At 41.4% G+C, this 25,580-nt stretch overlaps 1 protein-coding gene across 6 annotated transcripts in view; it reads left to right on the forward strand.

Moving 5' to 3' along the window:
- The window catches only part of WASHC2A (WASH complex subunit 2A), a 61,377-nt gene that overhangs the window by 12,442 nt on the left and 23,355 nt on the right, over positions 1-25,580 (forward strand). For 5 of the 6 annotated variants that reach the window (XM_047825265.1, XM_047825266.1, XM_047825268.1 and 2 more), the window contains exons 6-20: positions 2,550-2,643; positions 3,448-3,506; positions 4,706-4,753; positions 7,125-7,235; positions 8,012-8,093; positions 8,640-8,711; positions 9,423-9,541; positions 9,994-10,051; positions 11,317-11,376; positions 11,770-11,943; positions 14,632-14,759; positions 16,057-16,143; positions 19,037-19,138; positions 20,669-20,800; positions 24,263-24,432. In XM_047825265.1, the coding sequence (XP_047681221.1) occupies positions 2,550-2,643; positions 3,448-3,506; positions 4,706-4,753; positions 7,125-7,235; positions 8,012-8,093; positions 8,640-8,711; positions 9,423-9,541; positions 9,994-10,051; positions 11,317-11,376; positions 11,770-11,943; positions 14,632-14,759; positions 16,057-16,143; positions 19,037-19,138; positions 20,669-20,800; positions 24,263-24,432 (1,496 nt within the window). The remainder of the gene's footprint in view (positions 1-2,549; positions 2,644-3,447; positions 3,507-4,705; positions 4,754-7,124; positions 7,236-8,011; positions 8,094-8,639; positions 8,712-9,422; positions 9,542-9,993; positions 10,052-11,316; positions 11,377-11,769; positions 11,944-14,631; positions 14,760-16,056; positions 16,144-19,036; positions 19,139-20,668; positions 20,801-24,262; positions 24,433-25,580) is intronic. The other variant, XM_047825263.1, reaches the window with a different exon arrangement.

Consider the following 25,580-nt stretch of genomic DNA (forward strand, 5'->3'; position numbering starts at 1 on the left):
AGTAAGTATGGTACTTAGCAGTCTCACATTGACTCCGTTAGAAACACTTGCTTTACCGGATCGTTGATGGAGCACCCAGCAGGTACAAGGCAGCACGCCAGGATAGGGGAGTACAGAGGTGCAGGGCATGGCTCCTACTCTCCAAACGCCTATTATAGCATTACCAGTTGGTGGGAGAGAGGAGACATCTACATGAGTCACCGTCATAAGTGCTCTGGGAGAGAACTGCTTCTAGCTGGGGAAATGAGGGTACAGATGAGACCCGAATTGGGTTTGGAAGTATGAGGAGTTTGTTGGGAACGTGAACTTCTGTAGCTTGTGCTGGGGAGACGGCACAAGTGCTGAAAGACATTTGGGTTGTTTGCGGGTTTTGGCTAGGATGAATAAAGCCGCTGTGAGCGTCCACGAATAGACTGTTAGCCGTGAATATAGTTACTGCTTTCCTGTTACTTTACCTCAGATCTGCAGAGGAGACTTTGGGGCAGCACAGCCAGGCAGAGGTAAACATAGAAGGTTGCCATATTGATTTTGAGAGAGAGTCCTTGTGACACACAAGTGCTTTATGGATTGGAACATGCCCCAGAGCCAAGATCTTCTGTCGTTCGTTTCGCCTCACACTTCTCTTCCAGTTTGAGCCTGCGGTGTTGTACCGTGTTGGGGCTGTTCCTCTTGCACTGGTATACTTGCTGGCTTGCCTTTTCCTGTAGGGATTTAGCAGTCAGCAGTGGACCCTGGGTGGTGTATTGCCTGGGCCACGCTTGCTAGTTCCAGCTTGTACACCCCTTTCTCTTCTACTGGAGGACTTGGGAATGCCTCCTGAGTAAGTGGTTCACCCAGTAGCACTTTCTTTTGTTTGCACTGAATTGGTTGCTGTTGCATCTTTAACTTTTTTTTTTTTAATTTTTTTTTTTTAACGTTTATTTATTTTTTTGAGACAGAGAGAGACAGAGCATGAACAGGGGAAGGTCAGAGAGAGGGAGACACAGAATTTGAAACAGGCTCCAGGCTCTGAGCGGTTAGCACAGAGCCCGACGCAGGGCTCAAACTCACGGACCGCGAGATCATGACCTGAGCTGAAGTCGGCCGCTTAACCGACTGAGCCACCCAGGCGCCCCGCATCTTTAACTTTTACATTAACCTTCCCAAATTCTCTCTTGTGTTAAACTTCAGAATTATTTTCTCCTGCACCCCCAGGGTCTTTTCAGTAGGGAAGAGAGATGATGGCCAAATGTCCTACCTTACAAAGGATAAGTCAGCCTTTCCTGTGGAGAGGGGAGGTTGTCCTGGGGTAGAGTGCTTGCTTGCTTGCTTGCTTGCTTACTTGCTTTTTTTTTTTTTTTATGTTTATTTATTTTTGAGAGAGAGACAGAGGGAGAGAGACAGAGATCGAGTTAGGGGAGGGGCAGAGAGAGAGGGAGACACAGAATCTGAAGCAGGCTCCAGCCTCCGAGCTGTCAGCACAGAGCCAGATGCAGGCCTGAACTCACGAATTGTGAGATCATGACCTGAGCCCAAGTCGGAAGCCTAACTGACTGAGCCAGCCAGGCACCCCTGGAGTGCTTTCTTGAACTTAAATTTTAATGTAAGCATCTTGGGTGGGACTTGGAAGTTGAGGACTGGAATGGAAGGCTGTCCAACAGGTACTCCGTTCTACCCTGTCTCTTTCATTTCATTCTGTTGTTTTATGATCTGGTCTTAATTTTACCAACTTCACTTTTCTAAGTTATGCAGTGGGTGCTGCTGGGGGATATTATTATTCTCTTCTTTGGGTTATTTTTTCTCCCAGACAGGTTCTCAGTCTTTTTGATGTGTGCCTTTAGTTCATTGTGTTGACCAGAGGTACTTGCATAGTTGCTATTCTATTTCTCCTCATCTAGCCCATGCTTTCTGTGCTCTGTTCCAGCCTTCTCTTGGCTCTGATGTGATGTAAAGGAGTCCCGCTGCTGGTCCAAACCTGCTCCCACCCCCAAACCTGGACATACCCACCTGCCCCCCACAGTCCTGTAAAAGCATTTTGGGTTATTTCCTCAGTGTGCTTCTTTCCAAATTTAGGACTAATATTGATGATTCTCAAGAGTGGTTAGTTGATTGGTTGATTTTTGCTCACGAGCGCTGCTTTTTAGGGGAGGAAGGCAGAGCTGGGATGCGTCAAAGCTGGCCAGAACGTTCAGTTTCTTTCCTTCGTCCTCCTTTTGAACATGTTACTATGAAGTTGTAACCCTTATTTGGTTACTACTGGTAAACTTTTTGTGTGCCTCTGCCATTTCTAATGTAACTAGGCACTTGAGAAGGGAGATTCTGTGTGATTTAGCTTTACTTTGCTGTTTTTACCTAAGATTTGACTTTTTAAAAAATCAGTTTTTTGGTTTTGTTTTTTTGTTTTTGGTTTTGTTTTGTTTTGTTTTCTGTACTTTGAATCCTGCTGTGTTTCTTATTCTCCAGTCTCATTATGTCACTTGTTTGGGGTAGTCACATGGAACAAGATGTCAAATGGAAAACTTAGTTTTCAGCCTGAAAATTTAATGGCTGTTACCTTTCATTGTTTACAGGATCTGTACATTGATCGTCCTTTACCTTATTTAATTGGGTCAAAGCTATTCATGGAGCAGGAAGATGTAGGTCTCGGAGAGCTGTCTAGTGAAGGTATTCTTCTGCACTAAATATTTTTGTTACCTTTAACATTTATATCTTACCTTTTTATTTTAAAATAATTTCAAACTTACCTGAACGTTGTCAGAATAGCACAAAGAACTCCTCTATACCCTTTACCCAGGTTTACCAGTTGTTAACATTCCATCACATTTGTTTGCTCTTTCTCTCTCTATATACATAATATTTTTTTCTGAATCTACTTGAGAGAGATCGTGCGGACATCATGCCCTGGTACTCCAGAATATTTCTGTATAGAAAACACTTTCTGAAACTGAAAATAGTCTCATATATAGCCACAGTGTGTTATCAAAGTCAGGAAATTTTACTGGATTTAATACTATTAGCTAATCCTCAGTCGTATTTCAAATTTTGCCAGCTGTCCCAATTATGTCCTTTATAGGCTAGGCTCTTTTTACCTCTGGCCCAGGCTCCAGTTCAGGATCACTCACTGCATACAGTTGTCAAATCTCTGGTCTTCTTTTAGTCTGATATAATTTCTCAGCCTTTCTTTGCTTTTTACAGTTTTGACATGTTTGAAGAATACAGGCCAGTTTTTTCCTTCAGTCATTAACTTTTTTTATAATTCATAAGTATCTTGTGGGTAGATCTTTTAAGACTCTGTAGATGTTTTGTCCCTCACTATAGTGAAGATCCTTTTAATTACAGTTAATCTGTGTAGGTTCTTTTCTCAAAATCTTGGTGATGCTGATGTATGGTGGTTTATGATTTTAAGAAGGAACTAAGGATGTTTTATTATTAATATGGGTGATAACCCTTTATCTTTCTTCTAACCAGAGGGGTCAGTAGGCAGCGACCGTGGCAGCATTGCAGACAGTGAAGAGAATGAAGAAGAGGTAAGGGCTTCGTGGTGTTTCCAGGTCGTGGTGGGCAAGAACCTTAGGGTGTGTTTAGCAAGCTAAATAAATGTTTGTGAATTAGCAATCTCTTTGCACAGATTTAACAGCGATAGTAAAACCATATTCTGTGTTCCTCTCACCCCCTTTTGGGACTGAGTTTCCTTTTTGTCTTGTGTACAAAAGCAAGGAAAACTGCTTTAATCCCTTTTACTGTTCTCTCTCCTCCCTCCTCCCCACCAAGGCCTCTTCCTGCCAATCTATTTTGAAGGGGGGCACCTTGGATATTTTGGTAGAATCTGCCTGGTTCTATGTTTGAGTAATTGTAGGGAAAAGACCATATTTTAAATTTTTTTTTTTTTTTTTTTTTTACTATAAAACCTAGACCAGAAGAATGCTTAAAGCATCCACTTACATTTTCACTTTGCTGCTGGTCCCAGCATCTTCATAGCCACAGAGCATGATCTGACTCCTGCTCTAGGACCTTGGCATCTGTGGACCTTGACCACTGTTGTATCTGGGGTTGTTCCTTTAGACGGAATATTTGTTACTGATGTTTGAAGAGCAGTTCTTGAGTGTTAATTCCTAAAAGGAGACAATATTGTATGCATGCTCCTTTCTTCTCCTTTTCTCTTATTTCTACATTCCCCCTCCCCTGCCCTCCTGCCACTGGGCCTGCAAACAAAACACAATGGGACATAAGGGTTTCCTAAAAAATCTGACTGTAAGTGACGGTCATTAGCTGAATTCCTGTGCTTTTAGCCATTGATGCAACTCTTCACCCAATTCCTGGTAGGAAACACTGATAGTCCCCTACTGGGCCTGATGAAGTAGTTCTGCTACGTGGAATATAGAGTGGAGAGTCCAAAATGTAAAATCACACAAACCAACTTTTGATAATTTAATTAATTAAATGTGCCACTCTGACTTTAAATTCAGAGGTTAGCAATGGTAGTGCACATAGGTATGAGCAAATTGTTAGAGATGTTTAAATTAACTACAAAAGTTCCACGTTAGCTGGAACAACTCTTGGTGATACTGCCTACTGTTCACCTTATCTGCACCCTGATACTTCAGGGGACCAGTAATCAGTACAAAGAGACCGAATATAGATGTGCCCTGGAGACTTAGGCCTGAGGTCATTTCTGTGCTTGTGACTAAATTCTGTATTAACAACACAGCTTTTTTTCCCCCTAAAGGAGTCAGATGAAGATTTTGCCACTCATAGTGACAATGACCAAAACCGGGTAAGGCTCATGAACTGAAGTGACTTTGCTTTTAAATTTTAACCAAAGCATAGCATATATACTAAATATATGCTAAAATTACTTTGGAGGAGAGCTGGGTTGGGGAACGGGTGAAAGAGGTGAAGGGGATTGCACTGAGTAATGTATAGAATTGTTGAATTACTTTATTGTACACCTGGAACTGATGTAACACTGTATGTTAATTATATTGGAACTAAAAAAAAAAAATAAAAAAAAATTACTTTAGAATGACTTATGAGAAAGTAAGGATTAGTAAGCTAATTTTCTTTCAAGAATTTCATGTTTGTTTGTTTTTTAATTTTTTTAATGTTTATTTTTGAGAGAGAGAGACAGAGAGAGAGACACACAGAGAGAGCAACTGTGAGCAGGGGAGGGGGCAGAGAGAGAGGGAGACACAGAATCCAAAGCAGGCTCCAGGTTCTGAGCTGTCAGCACAGAGCCTGACGTGGGGCTTGAACTCATGAACTGTGAGATCATGACTTGAGCTGAAGTTGGATGCTTAACCAACTGAGCCACCCAGGTGCCCCAAGAATTTCATGTTTTTAAGTTAACTACCATCTTGGGTTTTGTTTTTTCAATTTTGCTTTATACTTTATCTTCATTTTTCTTAGAAAACAAAAAAGTGAAAAAGAAAAATTGGGAAACAGAGCCTCTAAAAAGGAAGGCCCAGTTACTCAAACTGAACTATTTCACCTGAGTCCTCTTCCTGTATTTTAAAATTTGGGATAATATAACAGTAAGGTTAAGGAACACTCAAAAGATGAATTTCTAATTCTACAGTTGTACCATAGCTGTCTTAATTTTTGTATACCCTTCTAAGGACCTATTTTTTTCACAATATGCATAGTTTATCTTCTGCAATTTTAATGTATCACAAGTGTTTTCTTACAATTTTAAACTACCTTTATAATTTGCTTTGTGAACTCTGTGTTTTTAAGCGTACTGTTACAACGACAGTCTCTTTTTAGTTACAGACTCTTGTAGTCTCTAAATGTGTATGGGAAATAGTTTATTTCTAGGATTTTATTTTTGAGATGGTAGTGCTTTCATGAATATATTTCCATATGCAGAAATCCTTTGCTTATGTGAACTGTTTCCTTAGGAATGAGATAGTGTAGAATTATAGTAAAGGCTCTTGATACTATTCTCATTACTGATCATGCATACTGATTTTCTCATAATCTTATCAGCGCTGGGATTGTGATTTTTGCTAACATAATATACATACAGTGGTATTTTGAGATAGTCCCAGTTTGCACTTCAGTTTCCTAATTGGGGCATATTTTTCCACAAACGTTTTCAACTACCAAATGAAGGATTTAGTCCTTTTTGGTTGGTAGTTGTATTTTCCATTCACAGAGGTGATTTAATAATCAGTCTTTAGAGAATACTTATTTCTATAAAACATACTAATATGGTTGATAAATTCAGACATTTATTTGCTTATTTTGAAAAAATTTTTAAAGATTTGATTTTGAAGTAATCTCTATACACAATGGGGGCTCGAACTCCCAACTCTGAGATGAAGAGTTGCATGTAAGCAACTAAGCCAGCCAGATGCCTGTAAATTCAGACCTTTAAATAATACAATATAGTGATTAAAGGTGTTGGCCTAACCATATATTTGTATTGTTAAAGATAGACTGGTTTTGTGTGCCACAGCTAACCTCAGGGTTCTGAAGATTAAAGTAGTCAATAAAGTACTTTCAGCATAGTGCCTGGCACAGTTTATTGATTTAAACATTAACAATTTTTTTAAAATGTTTTTTTAGTTGTACAAATTATGCATACCAGTGGCTGCTTTTATAAAAATTATAACTTAACAGGTAAAGCTTACTTTGAGCCCTCTAGTGCTCATTTTCTCACACTCTTCAGAGGTAATTGTTGTGATGGAAGAAAAGTGCTTTTCTTTGCTTTTAAATATATCTGTGTCAGTAGAGAGGAGGTCCGTGTTGGGGTTGGGTGGGCAGGGTATCTTGCTGGGATTCTCGTCTAGCACTTTTTACAGTTGATGCTGTGGACACCTCTCCAGTTGTTACAGCTTATTGCTTTTAATGATTAGTGTTCTTATCAAGATAAGACTATGTTTATTTAGGTTATTATTTCTCTAGTGGTGGACATTTTACATATTCAGTGTTTGTCATTCTGTGTACAGTATTTACGCTGAAAATAAATCTTGTATGTTACTTGTTTTAGTACATTTATTACTTTGACTTTTGCTGCATTACCATCGTCATCCTTATTTGACAAGCTGCCACCATTTTGCCTTAAGGTTGAGTGACAGTATCTCTTTTTCAGCTTGATGACCTTATTTATCTGCTAGTTCTAATCTCATGGTTTGTCCTCCTAGCACACTGCACAAATGAGTGACGAAGAAGAGGACGATGATGGTTGTGACATTTTCGCTGACTCTGAGAAGGAGGAGGAAGATATTGAGGACATTGAAGAAAATACCCGACCTGTAAGAAAGACCATAGTCACTCTCTTGGCAGGGTTTTAGAAATGGCACTGAGGACTCATTACTTTTATTGTCATTTTTATTGATAACTGTCTCTTTTTGCATATTTGTAATTCCATTTACACTTTTGACAATAATGGTTGAGTATTACTAGCTGCTGTACGAGTTCCACTTTCTCTTCCAATTGTTACGATTTTATAAGTTAGATCATTCAAAAATCTATTTGATTCCAGGGTTTTAAGACCCTAATACTCCTTACCTTTTCCCCCCCTTATTCCTCATAGTAGTTTTCTGTCTCTCTCTCTTCTAGTAACAAAGTGAAGTATTGAAAAAAAAAAGGGGGGAGGGCACCTGGGTGGCTCAGTCAGTTAAGTATCTGACTTCAGCTCAGGTCATGATCTCACAGTCCATGAGTTCGAGCCCCGTGTCGGGCTCTGTGCTGACGGCTCAGAGCCTGGAGCCTGCTTCGGATTCTGTGTCCCTCTCTTTCTGACTCTCCCCCATTCATGCTCTGTCTTTCTCTGTCTCAAAAATAAATAAACACTAAAAAAAAAAAATTAAAAAAAAAAAAAAAGGAACAAGGAGCATGTCTATGGAAAGAGTCCTGTTCCTCAAGTGATCTGTATAGGGTGCTCTATGTTTAAATTCATTTAGTTAAATTTTTAATCCGTTTAGTCCCTTTGCTTTTGTTTACATAATTTTGTTAGTTATTACAAGTAAACTGTACTAGTTTGTGTGTTACCAAAAACAGGTGATACTTTGGTCTTTTCTGTGTGTAGAAAAAAAGTCGACCTACGTCATTTGCTGATGAGCTGGCGGCTCGAATCAAAGGGGAAGCTGCAAGCCAGGTGGAAGAGCAAAGTACGTCTTTGAGATGGGTTAACTTGGTGGGCGAGTGCAGGACCCTCTGCGGGGCTTCACTGAGGGCAGATTTCTCTGTTGAATTTTACTAAGGCATGAAAGGCTTACCCTTTTTTTGGTTTACAGACTCTTGGATAATTAAACATTGTGGACCCTTCCCCGCCCCCTGCAAGAAAAATGCATATGTAGGCATCTGTATAACATTTTATTTGCAGTTTCAGGGGACTAATAGATAACCCGGGAGAATCACAGGCCCCAGATTAAGAATCTTTTGCTTAATGTTTACTCCTATATTTTGACTAAATATAAATGTACCATATGAAGTAGTGATTTAACAGGATGGAAAGACATCAGAATAATTCGTTCAGCTTGAGTCCCTGCCGTGTAAGGTGCTGACTGAAGTACATGGACTCTGGGGGAGCTGAGACACAGAGTTGAATGTCTTGCTCTTAACTTAGGGGCCATGAGCATGACAGAAGTGTAAAACATCAGTATATAAATAGTAAGGGTAGGCTGAGTGTGGTTAGAACTGAAATATTCTTCAAGTCTTGTCCATAGGAGAAGGAAAACCTCGGAAGACACTGAAGGAGAAGAAGGACAGGAGAACTCCCTCAGATGGTAGGCCTTTCCCCTCAATTGTGTTATTTTAGGAGGCTCTTGATTCAGGAATTCGCTTTCATAATTTGTAGAATACCATTTTGAATATTCACAAATGGAGTCTCTCTCTATTTTCATTCCCAAAGCATTTAAAAGTGTGCTTTGGGATGCTCGGAGGAGAGTTGAATGTGGAGTAAAAATGCTGTAAGGATTTGAATTATTTTATAGCGATCATTAGCTAGAATTCTCCAGAAGTATAGAAACTAGGGATCTCTAGCGTTTGTTTTCGATAAAGAATATATTGGACCCTTTTATATTTAACAGTGACATGCATTACATTCCTGCTTGATTGTCAGTCTACAGATCTTTGTTCAGTCTGCCCTTGCTTCCCCCATATTCTCAGTGAGATAGGTCTGAAGGTGATTGAACCATGTACTTGGCTTCCAGAGAAACTGATCTAGACAAAAGGGATCACTTACGGAGTTCATTTTGCTTCAGACATTTACGGAGTTGAGGGTGGGAACCCAGAGAGCCTTTTAAGGGATTCATTGGACTGCTTAATAAGTTTTTGTTTGAAATTCCTCAGAATACTGGCACTCAAGTACTTCTTGTTACATGTGGTTAGGTACACTCCAGGCCAGGCTTGGCGCTGTTGTAAAGGTCAACCTTGGGAATTTGAGTTCCAAACCCATCTTTAGCAGTCCCTGCTAAACATTCCTTTCTGCTTGTTAGACGAAGAGGACAACTTATTCGCACCCCCCAAGCTGACTGATGAAGATTTCTCTCCATTTGGCTCTCGAGGTGGCCTGTTCAGTGGAGGGAAGGGACTTTTTGATGATGAGGATGAGGAGGTGAGTCCGTGGTCATCAGTGGAGCTCGCCATAGTTGCATCACGGGTCTATAATTAGGTATGAAAAAAATGGCTTCTTAATTGCAAGTTGCTTCTACTTTCTTATTTTGGGAGATTTTGAACCAAGAATCACAAAGTGAGAAAATACTGTACCCTGATGTCCTGTGTGAGATGGAGAGAGATGTGAGAGTGTTAATAATGAACAATTTACTTAATCAAGGAGTTGTTTCTTACCTTATTTGCTGTCTTTTTCTGTGTTTTAGTTCCTGGGTAGGCCCAAACCATTTAAGGGTCTGATTTTGCCATAGTCTTTACTTTGAAATTGAATTTCTTGCAGGACAGTAAATATGTATCTTTAAACTTTACGAGGTAGTTTTCTTTAGAAATCCACAATGCAACTACATTTTCGTCTGCTTTTTTGAAGTTTTGTGTCCTATGCTTTATTACAACCAGAGTGATCTCTTCACGGAAGCCCCTCAGGATCAGGAAGCTCGAAGCTCTGTTAATGCAGGTGAGCTCGGATTTAGGCTGACTCTTCTTGTTCGGGAACAGATTTCCAAGACAGTTTACTTCTCATTAGGAGATGGAACCCCTGAAGTTGTTCCCAGGCCTTGCTTCTTTGTTAGGCAGGAAGCTGTTCTTCTTGCCTTGGTCTAGTAAAAAACAGCTAATTGTCATGTGTAATGACTAATTCATGTCTTGGAAAAGCCAAAAGTGCCACTTATAAGCCAACATCATGGTTTTGTCTCTTCCTTAGGGGAGAATTCATAAAAAGTCAAAGAAGGAAAGTAGTCTTGAGCAGTGTTGAGGATATTTTAATTTAATCATGTTTAATTCAGTAGTCTTTTCTGTTTATTTTGAGAGAGACAGAGACAGTGTGAGCAGGGGAGGGGCAGAAAGAGAAGGAGAGAGAGAGAATCCCAAGCAGGCTCTGCACTGACAGTGCAGAGCCCAACCTGGGGCTTGAACTCGCAAAACTGCGAGGTCATGACCTGAGCCAAAACTGAGAGCTGGATGCTTAACCGACTGAGCCACCCAGGCATCTCTAATCATCTTTAATTCAAAGAAACACTTCTAAAATTCTGTATATAAGTTGGAGGTCATTAATTCCATAGTCTGGTGTGTGTCAGAATCCTTTGTGGAGCACCCATGGAAAGGGAAAAAAAACTTAACAAATTTTATTCCATTAGGTATGTGGTAGTTCTTAGGAACTGGGACTTAGTTATGTGAAGTGAGCGGTCTCCTTGGGCCATCAGTCATCAGATTTTGAACTTGCTGTGACACTGGCTGGCTTGATGTCCTGCTGCCTGCCCTCCACTTCTCAGCATCAGTGGATGCTAGTTTCCCTCTTTACTGTTACTGTCTTCATATTTTTTGTTGATGTCTCACATTTTTTGCTGTTCTTTCTACTTGTTTGTTCTCCAACTGGAATGGATAGAGGCGAAACTGTTAAGGAGCCCGGCTTGCTCTGCTTCTGCCTTCCCTGTTGTGTTCTACCCCTTCCTTGGCTTCCCCAACTAACCCCACTGCTATTGTTTGATCAGAGTGATCGTCCAAGGGAATCACAGCTTAGATTATATTAACGCCAATAAAAAAGTAATGCTGGTAGAGAGAAGAATAAGCTAAAGCTAAGGAGTTTTAAAATGGCTCTTTTGGGAAAAATTAGTTTTAAAAGGTCTCCACTTAGCTGTGTATTGTGTTGCACACATTTTAGGTACATTTAACAAGAAAAGTCATCTTTTCTGAAATGGTTATTTTTTTCTTTCTCATTTTTAGTGTCTTCATCCTCCAAACCAGGAAAGAAAATCCCAGCAGGAGCTGTTTCTGTATTTTTAGGTACCCTAATTTAGGGTTTCTTTTTTAAAAAGCAAATAAGTACTGTTTTGTCATTTTTAAAACTGTCATCTAACTGCTTGCTGGAGAGGAGGCGGTTCAGAGGGCAACAAATAGCCTATGGGAAGAGCTCATTTACTGGTGTTAGCTCATATTCTCTTAGAAGTCAGTGGCCTTGGACTTGTGTTTCAGTGACCAGGTGATTTGCATCGTGGGATGTTCTGTAGCAGTAAAGGATGGGATGACTGGGTCCTATTAATGTATTTTGGGGATGAATGGAAGCTAAATGTTCTTGGTGGGTGGTCCTTTTTTTTTTTTTTTTTTTTTTCCCTGTAAAGCCAGGGGACACACACACACCAGCTCACAGCTATGGCTGCCCTGTCCCTCCACCCACAGGAGACACTGATGTGTTCGGTGCCACCTCTGTTCCATCACTGAAGGAGCCACAGAAGCCTGAGCAGCCTGCTCCAAGGAAAAGCCCATACCCTCCAGCCCCTGCTGGCCTCTTCGATGATGACGATGACGATGACGACTTCTTTGCAGCATCCTCCAGCAAACCTTCCAAGACAGGTACCTGGTCCAGCCTCTTTTTCTGGGAATTCAGCCAGGGAAAGAATGTTGACCGGAAAAGGGCATAAAGCTTGTCATGTTGTCTGTGTCCTGCCGTGCCAGGGTCCCTCCTCAAGCCCTCCTGCCACAGAGCTTCATCTCTGCTGCAGGAGTCATGGTGCCTTAGAAGTCTCTGTTTTATCAACCAATCTTTCCTGCTTTGGAAACTAATTACTAGGATTATCTGCCTCATGGAGAGCTGAAATCTGTTCCCCTGTAATACCTGCTGAAGATTTCTAGTTGTGATCTTTGCAATTGCAAAGTTTTTATTTTATTTATTTATTTTTTTGATGTTTATTTGCGAGAGAGAGAGAGCGCGCAAGCAGGGGAGGGGCAGAGAGAAGGAGACACAGAATCCGAAGCAGGCTCTGAACTGTCAGCACAGAGCCCGACGTGGGGCTCAAACCCACGAACTGTGAGATCGTGACCTGAGCCGAAGTTGGACGCTTAACTGACTGAGCCACCCAGGCACCCCTGGAATTACAAAGTTTTAATCACACTTTCTTCTGGCAGCACTTAGTGAATTATATGACAGAATGCCACATGTTAGCTGTTCAGTTGCCAGCCTCTCTGGCCAGAAAGCCTACATATCCTTGATCTTTTCTTGTATGGCAGGGTTTTCAGCCCCTTGGCCACTTTGGCACTCTCCTTTCTTCTCCCCTCAAATTTAAGCCTGTCTTTTCATGAAGTCTCTCTCCGAAATTATTTGTTCATTTATGTGCAGGTGAGTCTCCTGGGACTCTTGTCAGAATGCAGATTCAGATGCAGTGGGTATGGGCTGGGGCCTGTGATTGTACATTTCTAACAGGCTCCCTGGTGGGCAGAGATTGCTGGTCTGTGGGTCACACTTAGTGTTTTTCCAGAAAAGAAGGATAAACTACTAGGTGCACACAGTTTCCAGCAACATGAGGACTCTGTCTTATAAAGACTAGATGAACCAGGATTCAGTGAGAAGCATGTTTCCTGGACTTAGCTCCTTTTCCAGGGGTGGCTGTGAGAAGTAAGGGTAGGAGAAGAAACCTGAGGGAAATAACCACCTGGTTATTACAGAAAGAGTACAAACGGACGCATAACACACTGAGATCTAGGCCAACTAAAATGACAGTGATTAAAGCTGGTGTGCCTCTCTTGGTCTGGGAGGGCTCTCACTTAGTGGGTTATCACTGAGAACTGATTAAGAGTCACAAGTAAGTTGGCAGCTGCCGCTCCCCTGGGACGTTCACAAATCAATGTCCTCCTTTCGGTGATGCACAGCTCAATCAGTGCAGCAGTGCTCCTGGTAGTGAAAGGTCAGAAACTCCCCAGGTGCTCATCCCTAGGTTACATTACGGTTCTCTTGTTTAGTGGAATTTGGTGAAGTGTTAAAAAGAATGAAGTCTGTATATGTTAACATGGGAAGATTCGCTAGGCAGATTAAGTGAAAAACATAAATCCTAAGACCTGTTATTAGAATCATGTTGTCATTTATAGCCTTACCTGTGAATCACTAAAGTGAGTATGCTAGCATATCCTCTGGGGGAATTAGATGTGTGTGTTCCCAGTGGTCGTCTTGTTTGGGTGGGCAGGTGGAGTTATGGGGGAGATTCCAGTAGTATTTGCTTTTGTATGCCCCTGTAGATTGACTTTTAATTTTTATTTATTTATTATTATTTTTTAAAGATTTTATTTTTAGGTAATCTCTACACCCAACATGGGCCTTGAACTCATAACCATGAGATCAACAGCCACATGCTCTACTGACTGAGCTAGCCAGGCACCCAGTAGTTTGATTTTTTACAAAGAGGAGCCAACCCTCACTTCACAGATTCCTAGGACGGTTGCTTCTTTTGTTGTTGTTGTTTAATTATTATTATTATTTTTGAGAGGGAGCGAGAGTGTGCGAGAGAGGGCATGGAAGCGGGGGAGGGGCAGAAGGAAAGGCTGGGGTGGAGGGAATCCCAAGCAGGTTCTATGCCCAACGCAGAGCCCGACATGGGATTCCATCTCATGACTGAGATCATGACCTGAGCCAAAATCAAGAGTCGGATGCTTAACCAACTGAACCACCCAAGTGCCCCCACCCCCCAATTTTTTTTTTTTTTTTGGGTGGTTGCTTCTTAAATAATCTTTCTTTCTTTAGGTCTGTATTTACCTTTTATGCTAGTCCAAGCTACTCTAAGCATAAGATGCTGGCTGCTTGGATGAGTGTATGAGCCAGGTGGTTAAATCATTGGTCCTGTGTTTCATTTGGGCTCTTTTGTGTTCTTTGAAAAATCCAATGTAATCCACTTCAAATTGCTTCATAATAACTAATAAAAAAAAATAATTTTCTATTTACTTCTTGGGAGGGAAGGATTTTTTTTTTACTTTATTAAAAAATTTTTTTTTAACATTTATTTATTTTTGAGAGACGGAGAGAGAGCACAAGCAGGGGAGGAGCAGAGAGGGAGTGACACACAGAATCCAAAGCAGGCTCCAGGCTTTGAGCTGTCAGCACAGAGCCCGATGCGGGGCTCGAACTCATGGACCGCAAGATCATGACCTGAGCTGAAGTCAGCCGCTTACCCAACTGAGCCACCCAGACACCCTGGGGAGGATTTTTAATCTGTGAATTTAGTGGTGGGATTTTTGACCTTAGTATAATTTTGTGCCGTGGTATCTTTTCTAAAGACAAAGTCAAATCCACTGCCAGTATCTTTGATGATGAGGAAGGAGACCTGTTCAAAGAAAAAGCAGCTGCTTTGCCAGAAGCCACTGTGAATCAGACAGATGAAAAAAAAGCAAGGGCAGAAAAAAAGGTGAGCGGGAAAGAAGACTTAATGTAGTTAAGTCTTGTTAAGTGTTGTCCTGGGACATCTTGTTAATTCATCTGGAACCCAGAGGGAAGTGGTGTTTCCTTTCAAGTGTATGGTGTCTTAAGATCGTGCAACATTCAGCAAAGGTGAAAGAAGAATATAGTGAACACCCAAACGCCTACCACCTAGATTGAGCACTTGATGGAATTGAGCACTTTGTTGGATGATCTATTGATGATCTTTTCCTGAATCACGTTAAGGGGTGCCAAAGGATGTTTTTCCAATTCTCTCCTTTCTTCTACATGAGCTGACATTTTTCCAAACAGAAGAGAAGAGCTTTCTCTCCCTCTTTCCTGCTTTTTTAGTTATCCCTATAGGATCATGGATGCTATTCAACCTATTATAAACTATTAGCATCATTTTGTTTGTTTTTTGGGGTTTTTTGTGTTTTGTTTTTTTGATACTGAAATGAACCTGTATTTGGCCAACCAGATGCATCCCCATCAGCTTTAAAGCTCTTTTGGCTGCTGTCCCTTTCCTTAGTATCTTCCATGGTTAGATCTGTCTTTCCCTGCCCCCCCCTCCCGTTCCCTCCTCCCTTTTTTAAACTTGATTCATTTACTTATTTTTAAGTAATCTCTACTTCCATTGTGGGGCTCACGCTCACGACCCTAAGATCAAGAGTCGCATGGTCTTCTGACTGATCGAGCCAGGTGCCCTGATCCATCCTCTTTCTAAAGCACATCTTGTGTGTCCTCACTGTGAAACCCTCACCTTCCCACTGCTGACCACCTAGGTCCCCACATTCAGAACGCAGCAGGTTCCTAGGGTGGCCTACCTTCCTACGTTGGCTCCAATCATACATGTGCCATTTGCGCACTGTAGGTAGGCAGTCTGTTCTACCCCAGTCTGTTGATCCAACAGATGTGCCCTCTGTCTCAACTTGTTCTTCTCTTCTCATGCGGTTCCCTCTGTCTGCAGTGTCCGTGCCTGTACTATCTCCTGCATCCAGGCTTTGTCCTGAAAGATTTATCAGGGAGCTATTTCTGTCTTCTTTCCTAACTTATACCAGTTTTTAAATTCTTTCTTGTGAAACTTCTTTTGCATTAATTCTTTGTACAAATTTGATACATGTTTTAGGTCCGCAGCATCGTTTTTCCCTTGGCACACGGCCTAGTGCCTTATCCTAGCAGAGACTCAGAGTGTTTTCTACGTGAACGTGTGAATAAACCCTCCTTTCCAGTTCTCTTGTTTGTTAACTCTCAGGTTTTTGTTTTTGTTTTTTTTTTTCCCATCAAAGGTTACCCAACCTTCCAACAAAAGTCCCAAGCCCTTGTCAGAAACAAAGACTCAAAAAGGTTTATTTTCAGACGAAGAGGACTCTGAGGTAAGGAATTCTCTTTCTTAGTTCTGGGAATTAGTCCTTGGGTATGACATTAGAAATTATTTTTTTTTTTCTTAACATTTATCGTTTTTGAGAGACAGCACAAGTAGGGGAGGGACAGAGAGAGAGAAAGGGAGACACAGAATCTGAAGCAGGCTCCAGGCTCTGAGCTGTCAGCACAGAGCCCGACATGGGGCTCGAACTCACGGACCACGAGATCATGACCCGAGCCGAAGTCAGCTGCTTAACCGACTGAGCCACCCAGGCGCCCCTGAAATTAATATCTTGAAAACCCATGTTTAGAGTGATGCTTTTCACTCTTAGGGGTGTTGAATCCAGTACATCTCATGGGAGGAAAATACTCTGTTCAGGAGGCTCAAATTGAAGGCTCTTTGTTGATCCACAATGAGTGAGATGCTTTTAACAGGAATCGACATACCATTTTCTTTTCAGTAGTCTCACTGAGTGGTGGGCATAGTGCCATAGTGTTATGTATTCTGGCATAGCCTCTTATGACCAGGAACAGTGTGGGCGGGCAGTGCTTGCTGCCAGCCTCGGTCCTCACAGGCTCCTGCCTAGAAACCTCTTTCCGGTGGAACAGCATCAGCTCTCAGAAGTGTCACTGCTTTATCTGACTCTCACAGGCCTAGGTTCTTTGAGAACGAATTTTAGTCTAGGCCTTTAGGGGATCAGAGACCTGTCTGAGAATGTAACAAATCCTCTTCATAGAAAAATGTGTGGACACGGCAGAAATTTACGTGTAATTTCAGGAAATTGTAAACTCTGGTGTAAGCTCTTACGATTACTTTGCACTAACAGCTAGGATGGACGAACAAATCTTTGGAAGTGGAGTGATTGCCAGTGATGTAAATAAAACCTGTGAGGCTTATATTTCATTGACGGCAGTGTACAGAAGATAGGAATTAACCAGACTCCAGTTAAGCCAAACTCCTGACCCATTGGCACGGCATGTTGGGGCCTCACACTCTGGTCTCATCCACACTCCCAGCCTCCTGCTCATCAAGCACAACCACACTGACCCCTGCCCTCTGGGAGTGCTGTTCCCAGAAACTGGACGCCTTGCTTCCTTACTTTCTATAGTTCTTTTTTGAGGTCTCCCCCAATGGCCCTTTGCATGATTACAAACCTGCTAGCATGTGCCACGCTGCACTCCTTGCCCTCTCTTCCGTTCTGTGCTTCACGGTATGTGTTGCCATGTGACACTTCCTGTGTGCTTGTGGGTTGTCTCAGATAAGCTGAGAATAAGCTAGAATGATCTGCATGAGGGCAGGGCATTTTGTTTCCTCCTCATACACCTAGACTAGTGCTTGGCACTTGAGAAGCCAACAAATAGTTGTCGATTACATGAAGAAACCAAATGTGAGCAATTTCCGTGACTTAAAAGGTGTTCCAGTTCCTTATTACTGTGAGATAAATCACTCCAAAACTTAGTAGCTGACAACCCCAGTAAGTTTTATGATCTCTTACGGTTCTAGAAGTGGACTGGGTTCAGCTAGGCGCTTTTCACTTAGGGTCTCTCACATGCTTCCAGTCTGAAGGTGGCTGGGCTGAGAATCCTCATACGTCTGGTACCTGGGTGAGAAAGACTCAGACAGCTGGGGCTTTCGGGGCACCCCTCTCTATCTCTATGTGGTCTCCTAGCATGGCAGCTTCAGGGAAGGTGGGTTCTCAGGGGTGGCGCAGGGCTTCAAAGTGAGATTCCTCAGAGAGCTGTGCAGAGGCTGTGTGGCTTTTTGTAACCGAGCCCTGGATGGCAGCATTATTGAGGCAGTCACAAAGGCCCGCCAGGGTTTAAGAGCAGGAATGCAGACTCCACTTGTTGATGGCAGGAGTATAAAAGAATTTGGAGACAGGTTTCATAACCACCACCAAAGCCTTTGTCCCATGTACACAGTCATAGATTGTCTTTATTGGGTACTATCAGAGTGCCTGGGCAAGAAAAAGTGAAGCAGTGCAGTGAAATCTTTCCTGAAATGCAATCTTGCTAGTGTGTAAAATGCAGGAGAGGCGTGGGAGCCTGTAGCTCCCCCTATGTGGTCTCTTTACCTCAGCCAACCCGTGGAACTCCATGGGGTCCAGGCGAATCCATTGGGCCGAGAAGAGTTCTTCTCAGTTAATGAAATCTTTAGGTCTATGTTTGAGAGTAGATGTGGATTCCATAATAAAAAGAAATTATCCAGAGAGGTCTTAGAAACTATGTTCTTGTGCTATTTAATTGTCTGGCTCTTGTGTATTCACGTTCCTGTCCTAAGGGAATAGGTGTCCCATTTTATGTTTCTAATTCATGCAGCTCAGTTTGTATCATAGGCTGACACCATCACATTTTGGAAGTTTATTTTAGAGTCTACCAGATCTTTTGCAACATCTCTTAGCTATAGTTCAAGTAGAATACCAAACATTTTAAAATAAAATATGAATTCGTATTTATTTGAAAGAAACAGTATAATACTCTTCTAAGAGGAGAAGAGGGTGTTAGTAAATAAAGCAAAGTCCTAAATCCAGTAATTTGGGAATCTAGTCTCTATTTCCAGTATTGAATCTGTTTCATCATTCTGATTCTTAGGACAAAAAAAGGAAGTCTTTGCTACTTTTTTAGCACAATAAGAGATTGATTGGAAAATGTCCACGTGGGAGTATAGAAACCTCCAGTGAGGCCACCTGGAGTTCTATGGTGGCATCTTCTTTCTCACATGTGGGTTCTGTGCTGCACTCTGCTAGGAGAAACTGACACGTGTTCTCAGCCACTTTCTCTGTCACGAAGAGACCTAGACTCACGCAGCCATTATATTATAGTCTTCAGTGTTTTATGTTTAATTGATACTTCAAAGAATGTGGTCTGTCTTGTTAACCAGGAACTTTAATCTTGATCCAACAGGATTTGTTTTCTTCACAAAATGTGAGTAAGTCAAAAGAGGGATCTCTCCTGCCTAGCAAACTCCCCACGTCGGTCTCGCTTTTTGATGATGAAGATGAAGAGGTAAACATTGTTACTGTAGTGCAAGATAAATAAGTTTTTGAGGAGTAGAAAACCATTGCTGATGTAGATTTCTAGTCAGAGGCTCATACAGTAGAACAAGGTGATAGGGAGGCAAACTATCTGAGGCTCACATAACAAAAATATTTAGTTTTTGTCTCAGTGATTCCTTTCTTGAGTCCTCTTAGCTGTACAATGGGCAGGACATTAGATTCTTGGCCCAGCTCTTGTGGAAGGCTTTGTAGATTTCATTTTAAAAATCTACCTGTAAGAAATAAAGAGGGTGGATCTTTGTTATACGCAGCGATCCACAACGTCTTGGACAAAGCAGGAATAGGAGAAGATGGCCATGTCCTCACCTTGTTTTTCTTTCCTGCCCTGCATGAGAGAGCAAAGTGGGGGAAAGAAATAAGAGGGAAGACAAACCAAATCTTCCCTCTTACGCAGTACTGTGCCGTGGCCAAGCTCATGGGCTTTGGCACCAGACCCCTGCTTTCACTTGCAAATCAGGGACCTTGGGCAAGTAACTTCAACCTCCTGAACCTAATATAGCCTAATAGAGTATAGGGTCATTGTAGCAGCCAACACAACTAATGTACAGCTCTTGACACTGTACCTGGCACATCGGAAATATTAGCTCTTGCCGTTAGTATCCCCATCGGATGCCAGTTCATTTTTGGCACGGCCTTTCCTTATTTTCCCATACTCTACCCTGCTTAAAGGCTCCTTTCATTGAATTTTTACATATCAGGATTATTCACCTGCTGTATTATATTGTTGAGAGTGTTCTTCTAACTTGGGTTCAGGCCCTCTGATGATTTTGTTTCTATTACCTTAGTGAAAATCCCTTAATAGATACTTTGGGAATACCTGACTATACAAAACTTGGCAAATGCCATTCAACCTATGAGAATCAACTCTTCAGTAGGCCAGTGATTATATCTGGTAAATTATTTCTTAAGTTTGTGTTGTCTTTTTAAAATTAACCAGAAACACAAGTCATGCCTTCCCTCTGTCCCAGGTGTGTGACTTCGGTAGGTATGGAAGAGTGGAAAGAGCTCCCTATTTCTCTTTATTGTTAATAATCCATTGCTCTGGTTTCTAATTCATAGAAAGGTCCAACTTGTTGGCTGCCACACGGGTTGTACTGGTCTCCCTAGTGAACATACAGGGCCCAACCACAGCGGGCCTGAGTGGGGCCGGATTTCTTCCTCGTTCTGTGTTCTTATCCTCAAGTTACCCTCCTCCTGCTCCTTCCCAAGTGTTTTGCCTTTGAGTTCCATGTGGTCTGTTTCCCTTCTGTGAATGGAGAATACAGTGAGAGAAGATAGTAGACTGTTATTTTAGGTATATACATAAGAGAGAAGTGGGATTTACTGGCATTTTGTGATTTTTTTTTTTTTCTTTCCAAGGTGTTATACATATTCTGTACCTGACTAGAGATTTATTCTCTAACAATTTGACATGGAAGATCGAAGTGTTTTGTTTTATGTGTATGAAGTTGTCATACTCTTCTGTCATTTGTTTTTCTAGGATAATCTTTTTGGGGCAACAGCTGCTAAGAAGCAGACATCATCTCTTCTAACTCAGAGCCAAGAGAAAGCAAAGCCTTCTGAGCCCTCCAGAAAGAAAGCATCTGCCTTATTATTCAGCAGTGATGAGGAGGTGGGTTGCAAGTTTCTCCTGGAGAAGAGCAGGAAGTTGTTTGATGGGATTTAAGAGTTACAGCTATCCTGGGATGCCTGGGTGGTTAAGCATTAAGCGTCTGACTTCAGCTCAGGTCATGATCTCATGGTTTGTGGGTTCGAGCCCTACATTGGCCTCTGTGCTAACAGCGCAGAGCCTGGAGCCTGCTTCAGAATCTGTGCCTCCTTCTCTCTCAGCCCCTTCCCCACTCGTGTGCTATCTCTCTCTGTCTCTCATAAATAAATAAACATTGAAAAAAAAAGTTACAGCTGCTAAATATTTTCTTTTTATACCTGTTTTATATCCAGTGAAGTTCAGTTACCAAAGACTATGTTCACAAAACTGTCTCTTCTTTTTCTGGAAGAAAGGTATTTAGTTTAAAGGTTAATGTTTTCATGACAGTTGAGAATAAAATAAGTATGCCCCTCAAATTATAACATATGCTAATTCACATGAGTTAGGCCTTATTTTATTTTATTTTATTTAAAAACTCTTTTTATTTATTTTTGAGAGAGAAAGTGCACGCACATGCAAGAGAATGGCAGAGAGAGAGAGAGAGAGAGGGAGAGAGAGAATCCCAAGCAGGCTCCATGCTGTCAGCACAGAGCCCAACATAGGGCTCAATCTCATGAACCATAAGATCATGACCTGAGCCAAGATCAAGAGTTGTATGCTTAACTGACTGAGCCACCCAGGCACCCCTAGGCCTTATTTTATATTGTTAAATGATCCTTATGTTTCAGTATCAAGAATTATAGCTAGACATGTAATATTTATGCAAGCTTAACTTCTTTTTTATGAGTCTTTATTTTTTATTTTTTTTTTTTAGTGTTTATTTTTGAGAGAGAGAGAACAGAGCACAAGAGAGGGAGGGGCAGAGAAAGAGAGAGACACAGAATCCGAAGCAGGTTGCAGGCTCTGAGCTGTCAGCACTGAACATGAAATGGGGTTCACATCCACAAACCGCGAGATCATGACCTGAGGCAAGGTCAGATGCTTAACCGACTGAGCTACTTAGGCACCCGCCCCCCTTTCATATGAGTCTTAATATTTTCATTTGCTATCTAGATACAAGTTAGCAAAGCCACTAGTGAATAGGGTTTAGCTGCTAATTTAGCTGTACAGAAAAAGACTTTGAAAACCCTGAGCATTTGGGGCATCTGGATGGCTTATTTTGTTGAGTATCTGACTTTGGTTCAGGTCATGATCTCACGGTTTGTGAGTTCAAGCCCTGCATTGAGCTTGCTGCTATCAGTGCAGAGCCCGCTTTGGATCCTCTGTCCCCCCCCCCCCCCCTTCTGTCCCTTTTAACCCCATGCTTTCTCTCTCAAAAATAAATAAAACATTTTTAAAAATTAAAAAAACAAAACAAAACCCTGAGCATTACAAATTTCCCTGGGGTGCTTGGGTGGCTCAGTTGGTTGAGCGTCCGACTTCACTCAGGTCATGATCTCACGGTTCGTGAGTTCGAGCCCCACGTTGGGCTCTCTCTGGTCAGCACAGAGCCTGCTTCAGATCCTCTGTCCCCATCTCTCTCTGTGCCTTCCCTGCTTGTATGTATGTTTTCTCTTTCTGTCTCTTTCAAAAATAAATTTAAAAATACTAAAAATCGGGGCGCCTGGGTGGCTCAGTTGGTTAAGTGGCCGACTTCGGCTCAGGTCGTGATCTCATGGTCTGTGAGTTTGAGCCCCGCGTCGGGCTCTGTGCTGACAGCTCAGAGCCTGGAGCCTGTTTCAGATTCTGTGTCTCCCTCTCTCTGACCCTCCCCGTTCATGCTCTGTCTCTCTCTGTCTCAAAAATAAATAAACGTTAAAAAAAAAAAAAAATTAAAAATACTAAAAATCTTCTTGCATTACAATAATTGCTCTTCTTTATTTTAACATTGTAAGAAAATTATGAGGGTATGATGTGGATGGAGAAACTGTAGCTATATCAATGTTTTTTATTGGAAGTAATTTAAAATGACACAACATAATTTGCTTTTTCTATTCCAACAGAATTTATCATGGATTTTCTATTTTTTTCTTCCTAGCATTGTTAGTCATTGTTCTCCCTATAGTAATGGGCAACCATAAGTGGAAATTTTCCTACCACAGTATTATAATGATTTAGGGAAAACGAAAACAAAATTGACTTTTGAACAATGTGGGAATTTAGGGGTACTGACTTCCTGTGCAGTTGAAAATTGATGTATAACTTTGGGCTCTCCAGAAACTTAACTACTAATAGTCTACTGTTGACCAAAATCCTTACCAATAATGTAGACAGTTGGTTAACACATATTTTACATGTTTTATGTATCATACATTCTATACCTAAAATAAAGTAAGCTAGAGGAAATAAAACGTTAAAATCATAAGGAAGGGAAATATATTAATGATACCGTACATATATTTATTGAAAAGAATCCATGTGCATTTCAAACCCGTGTTGTTCAGGGGTCAACCATATTAGCTAAAGCTGGGAGCAACAGTACTTGGCTGAGTAAAGATACCCAGTGTTCTAGAACAGTGATTCTCAACCTTGGCTACCCATTGGAATCGGCTGGAGAACTTTAAAGAGTACTCTTACTGAATTCCAGGGCTGGAGATTCTGAATTAAGTAGTTTGGCAGATGGTCTGTCCTTGGAATTTTCTAAAGTTGTCCTGGGAATTCCAGTGTATAGTCACTCTTGAGCCTTACTGCCCTAGAGGAGCACTTCTCAGACCATAACATGTGAAGAAATCACCTGGGCATCCTGTTAACAAATGCAGGTTCTGATTCAGAAAGTCTGGAATCAAACCAGAATTCTGTATGACACATGCTGCTGGTTGTGGACCCCACTTTGATTGGAGAAGCTCTAGACTGTATAGAGACCAAAGGACCACTTATGTAAGTGTTCAGGAGTTCCAAGAGGTGAGAGCATAGCCAAGTGGGGTTCCCCTAAATGCTTTCTAAAGGTCAACTTCAGACTTTTGTTGATGGAAGGGGTCACCAGCATCTTTCATTGTGTCTTGTTTATATGTGCATTGCGTGAGCGTTCTATACATTTTTGTCCAGTCTGCTTCAGGATTTTTGAATCGAAATGTATAATTTTCCTCCAAAGTTGAGTGCTCTTGATTTTTTTTTTTTTTGACATTCGTCTTCTCAATTTCTTTATAAATAATTTTGAATCTCCTAAGGGTAGACAACGTCCCTTTTCCTAACCCAGAATAGGACCATAGAGGGGAGAAACATAGTGTAGTGATGGAGGAGGAAGGCAGAAAGTTTGCGAGGTCAAAGAACCCAGCTGTCTAGATTTGAGTTCAGAGGAAAGTCCCAGTCATGAGTTCTCTTCAAGAGTGATGTACTTGATTAAGTATTTAGTGTAAATACAATTTAATGGAACTTAAATTTTATTTTATTTCCAGGTTCCTTAGTCTGAATGGTCACTGGGTTTTAATATATATTTTATATTTTAAGGACCAGTGGAATGTTACTGATTCACAGATGAACTCAGCGTCTGACAACAGATCTAAAGGAGAACTAAGGGGCTCTGGGACCAATCAGGAGCAGGAGGCTAAGGCTGTGAAAAAGACCAGCCTCTTTGAGGAGGATGATGAAGATGATCTGTTTGCTGTTGCTAAGGACAGGTGAGGTAGTCATTGTAAGAAATCATTTAGCCAGTGTCTGTGGTAATAAGTAAAGGTATTTGATACATAAGATGTCAGTTACTTGGGGGTGACATGATCATTCATTACCTAGTAGTTATACAAAGGAGAATGTGTTTAATTTTCACTTATAAGGTATTTTCCCCCAATACTGGGAAATGTTTTTGTTAGCAGATTTACCTAATTTCTTCTAATTATTTTTTTTAACTCCTAAATATTATTTTTCTTAGTTTGTTAGGGATTTAAGTGCAGCTTGTTATCTTTTGTTTTTGTTTTTCCTCTGAGATGCCCTGTAGAATGTAAAGTTTGGTCTGGGTTACTTAAGTTTCTCATTTGAATGGAAATCTGCTCAGCATTGAAAAACATCCTGTTAGGAGGATGATTCTTTGCAGAACGGTGCTTTGTCACACCAGTGGCTGGTAATTCTTAGCTGATCTAGGTGGTGTCCACATGAATACTTGAACTAAAGCCAGCAGGATATTTCATAGACTGAGCATGGGCTGTATTGGTGTGTTGTAACATGTTGCTTTACAGACAATAGCAAGTGTAGGAGGGGATATGGAATGTGGGGAAATAGGTTCTATTTACAGAAATGGGTTAGAAAAAAGCTTAGGGCGGAAAACCGCCACCAAGGGCAAAAGCACCCGAGGTTAGCTAGCAAGTTATTGTAATGGGATCACGAGTAACTTGTTATATTGCCTGTAGGAAATTACTTTCCATCTGACTCCAATATACTGTTGTACCTTGATCACAAACTCCACTTGTCCCCCAGACCCTTTGCTTCTTATACACACAAGTTAATGATTACTTCCGATTGTTTTCTCCACATCTCTGTGTGTAAGATCTTTTTTTCTTCATGTTCACCACGTGGGTAATATCTTGTGAACTCAATAAATACAGAGACAAAACCCCTGTCAGGGCTCGTGTCTCCTCCCGGACATCAGCCTCTCTCATATTCAATTCTGCGTCCGCTCTCTTGCTGGACCAGAGAGAACTCCAGACTCATAGTCTGCGACGGTGGAAGAATTGGAGCCCTCACACAATGCTGGTGGGAATGTAAAATGGTGCCACTTTGGGGAACAGTCCAGCAGTTCCTTAAAAAGTTAAATACGGAGTTACTCTAGGACTTA

Source organism: Prionailurus viverrinus, chromosome D2 (genome assembly GCF_022837055.1).
Source record: "Prionailurus viverrinus isolate Anna chromosome D2, UM_Priviv_1.0, whole genome shotgun sequence".
NCBI lineage: Eukaryota > Metazoa > Chordata > Mammalia > Carnivora > Felidae > Prionailurus > Prionailurus viverrinus.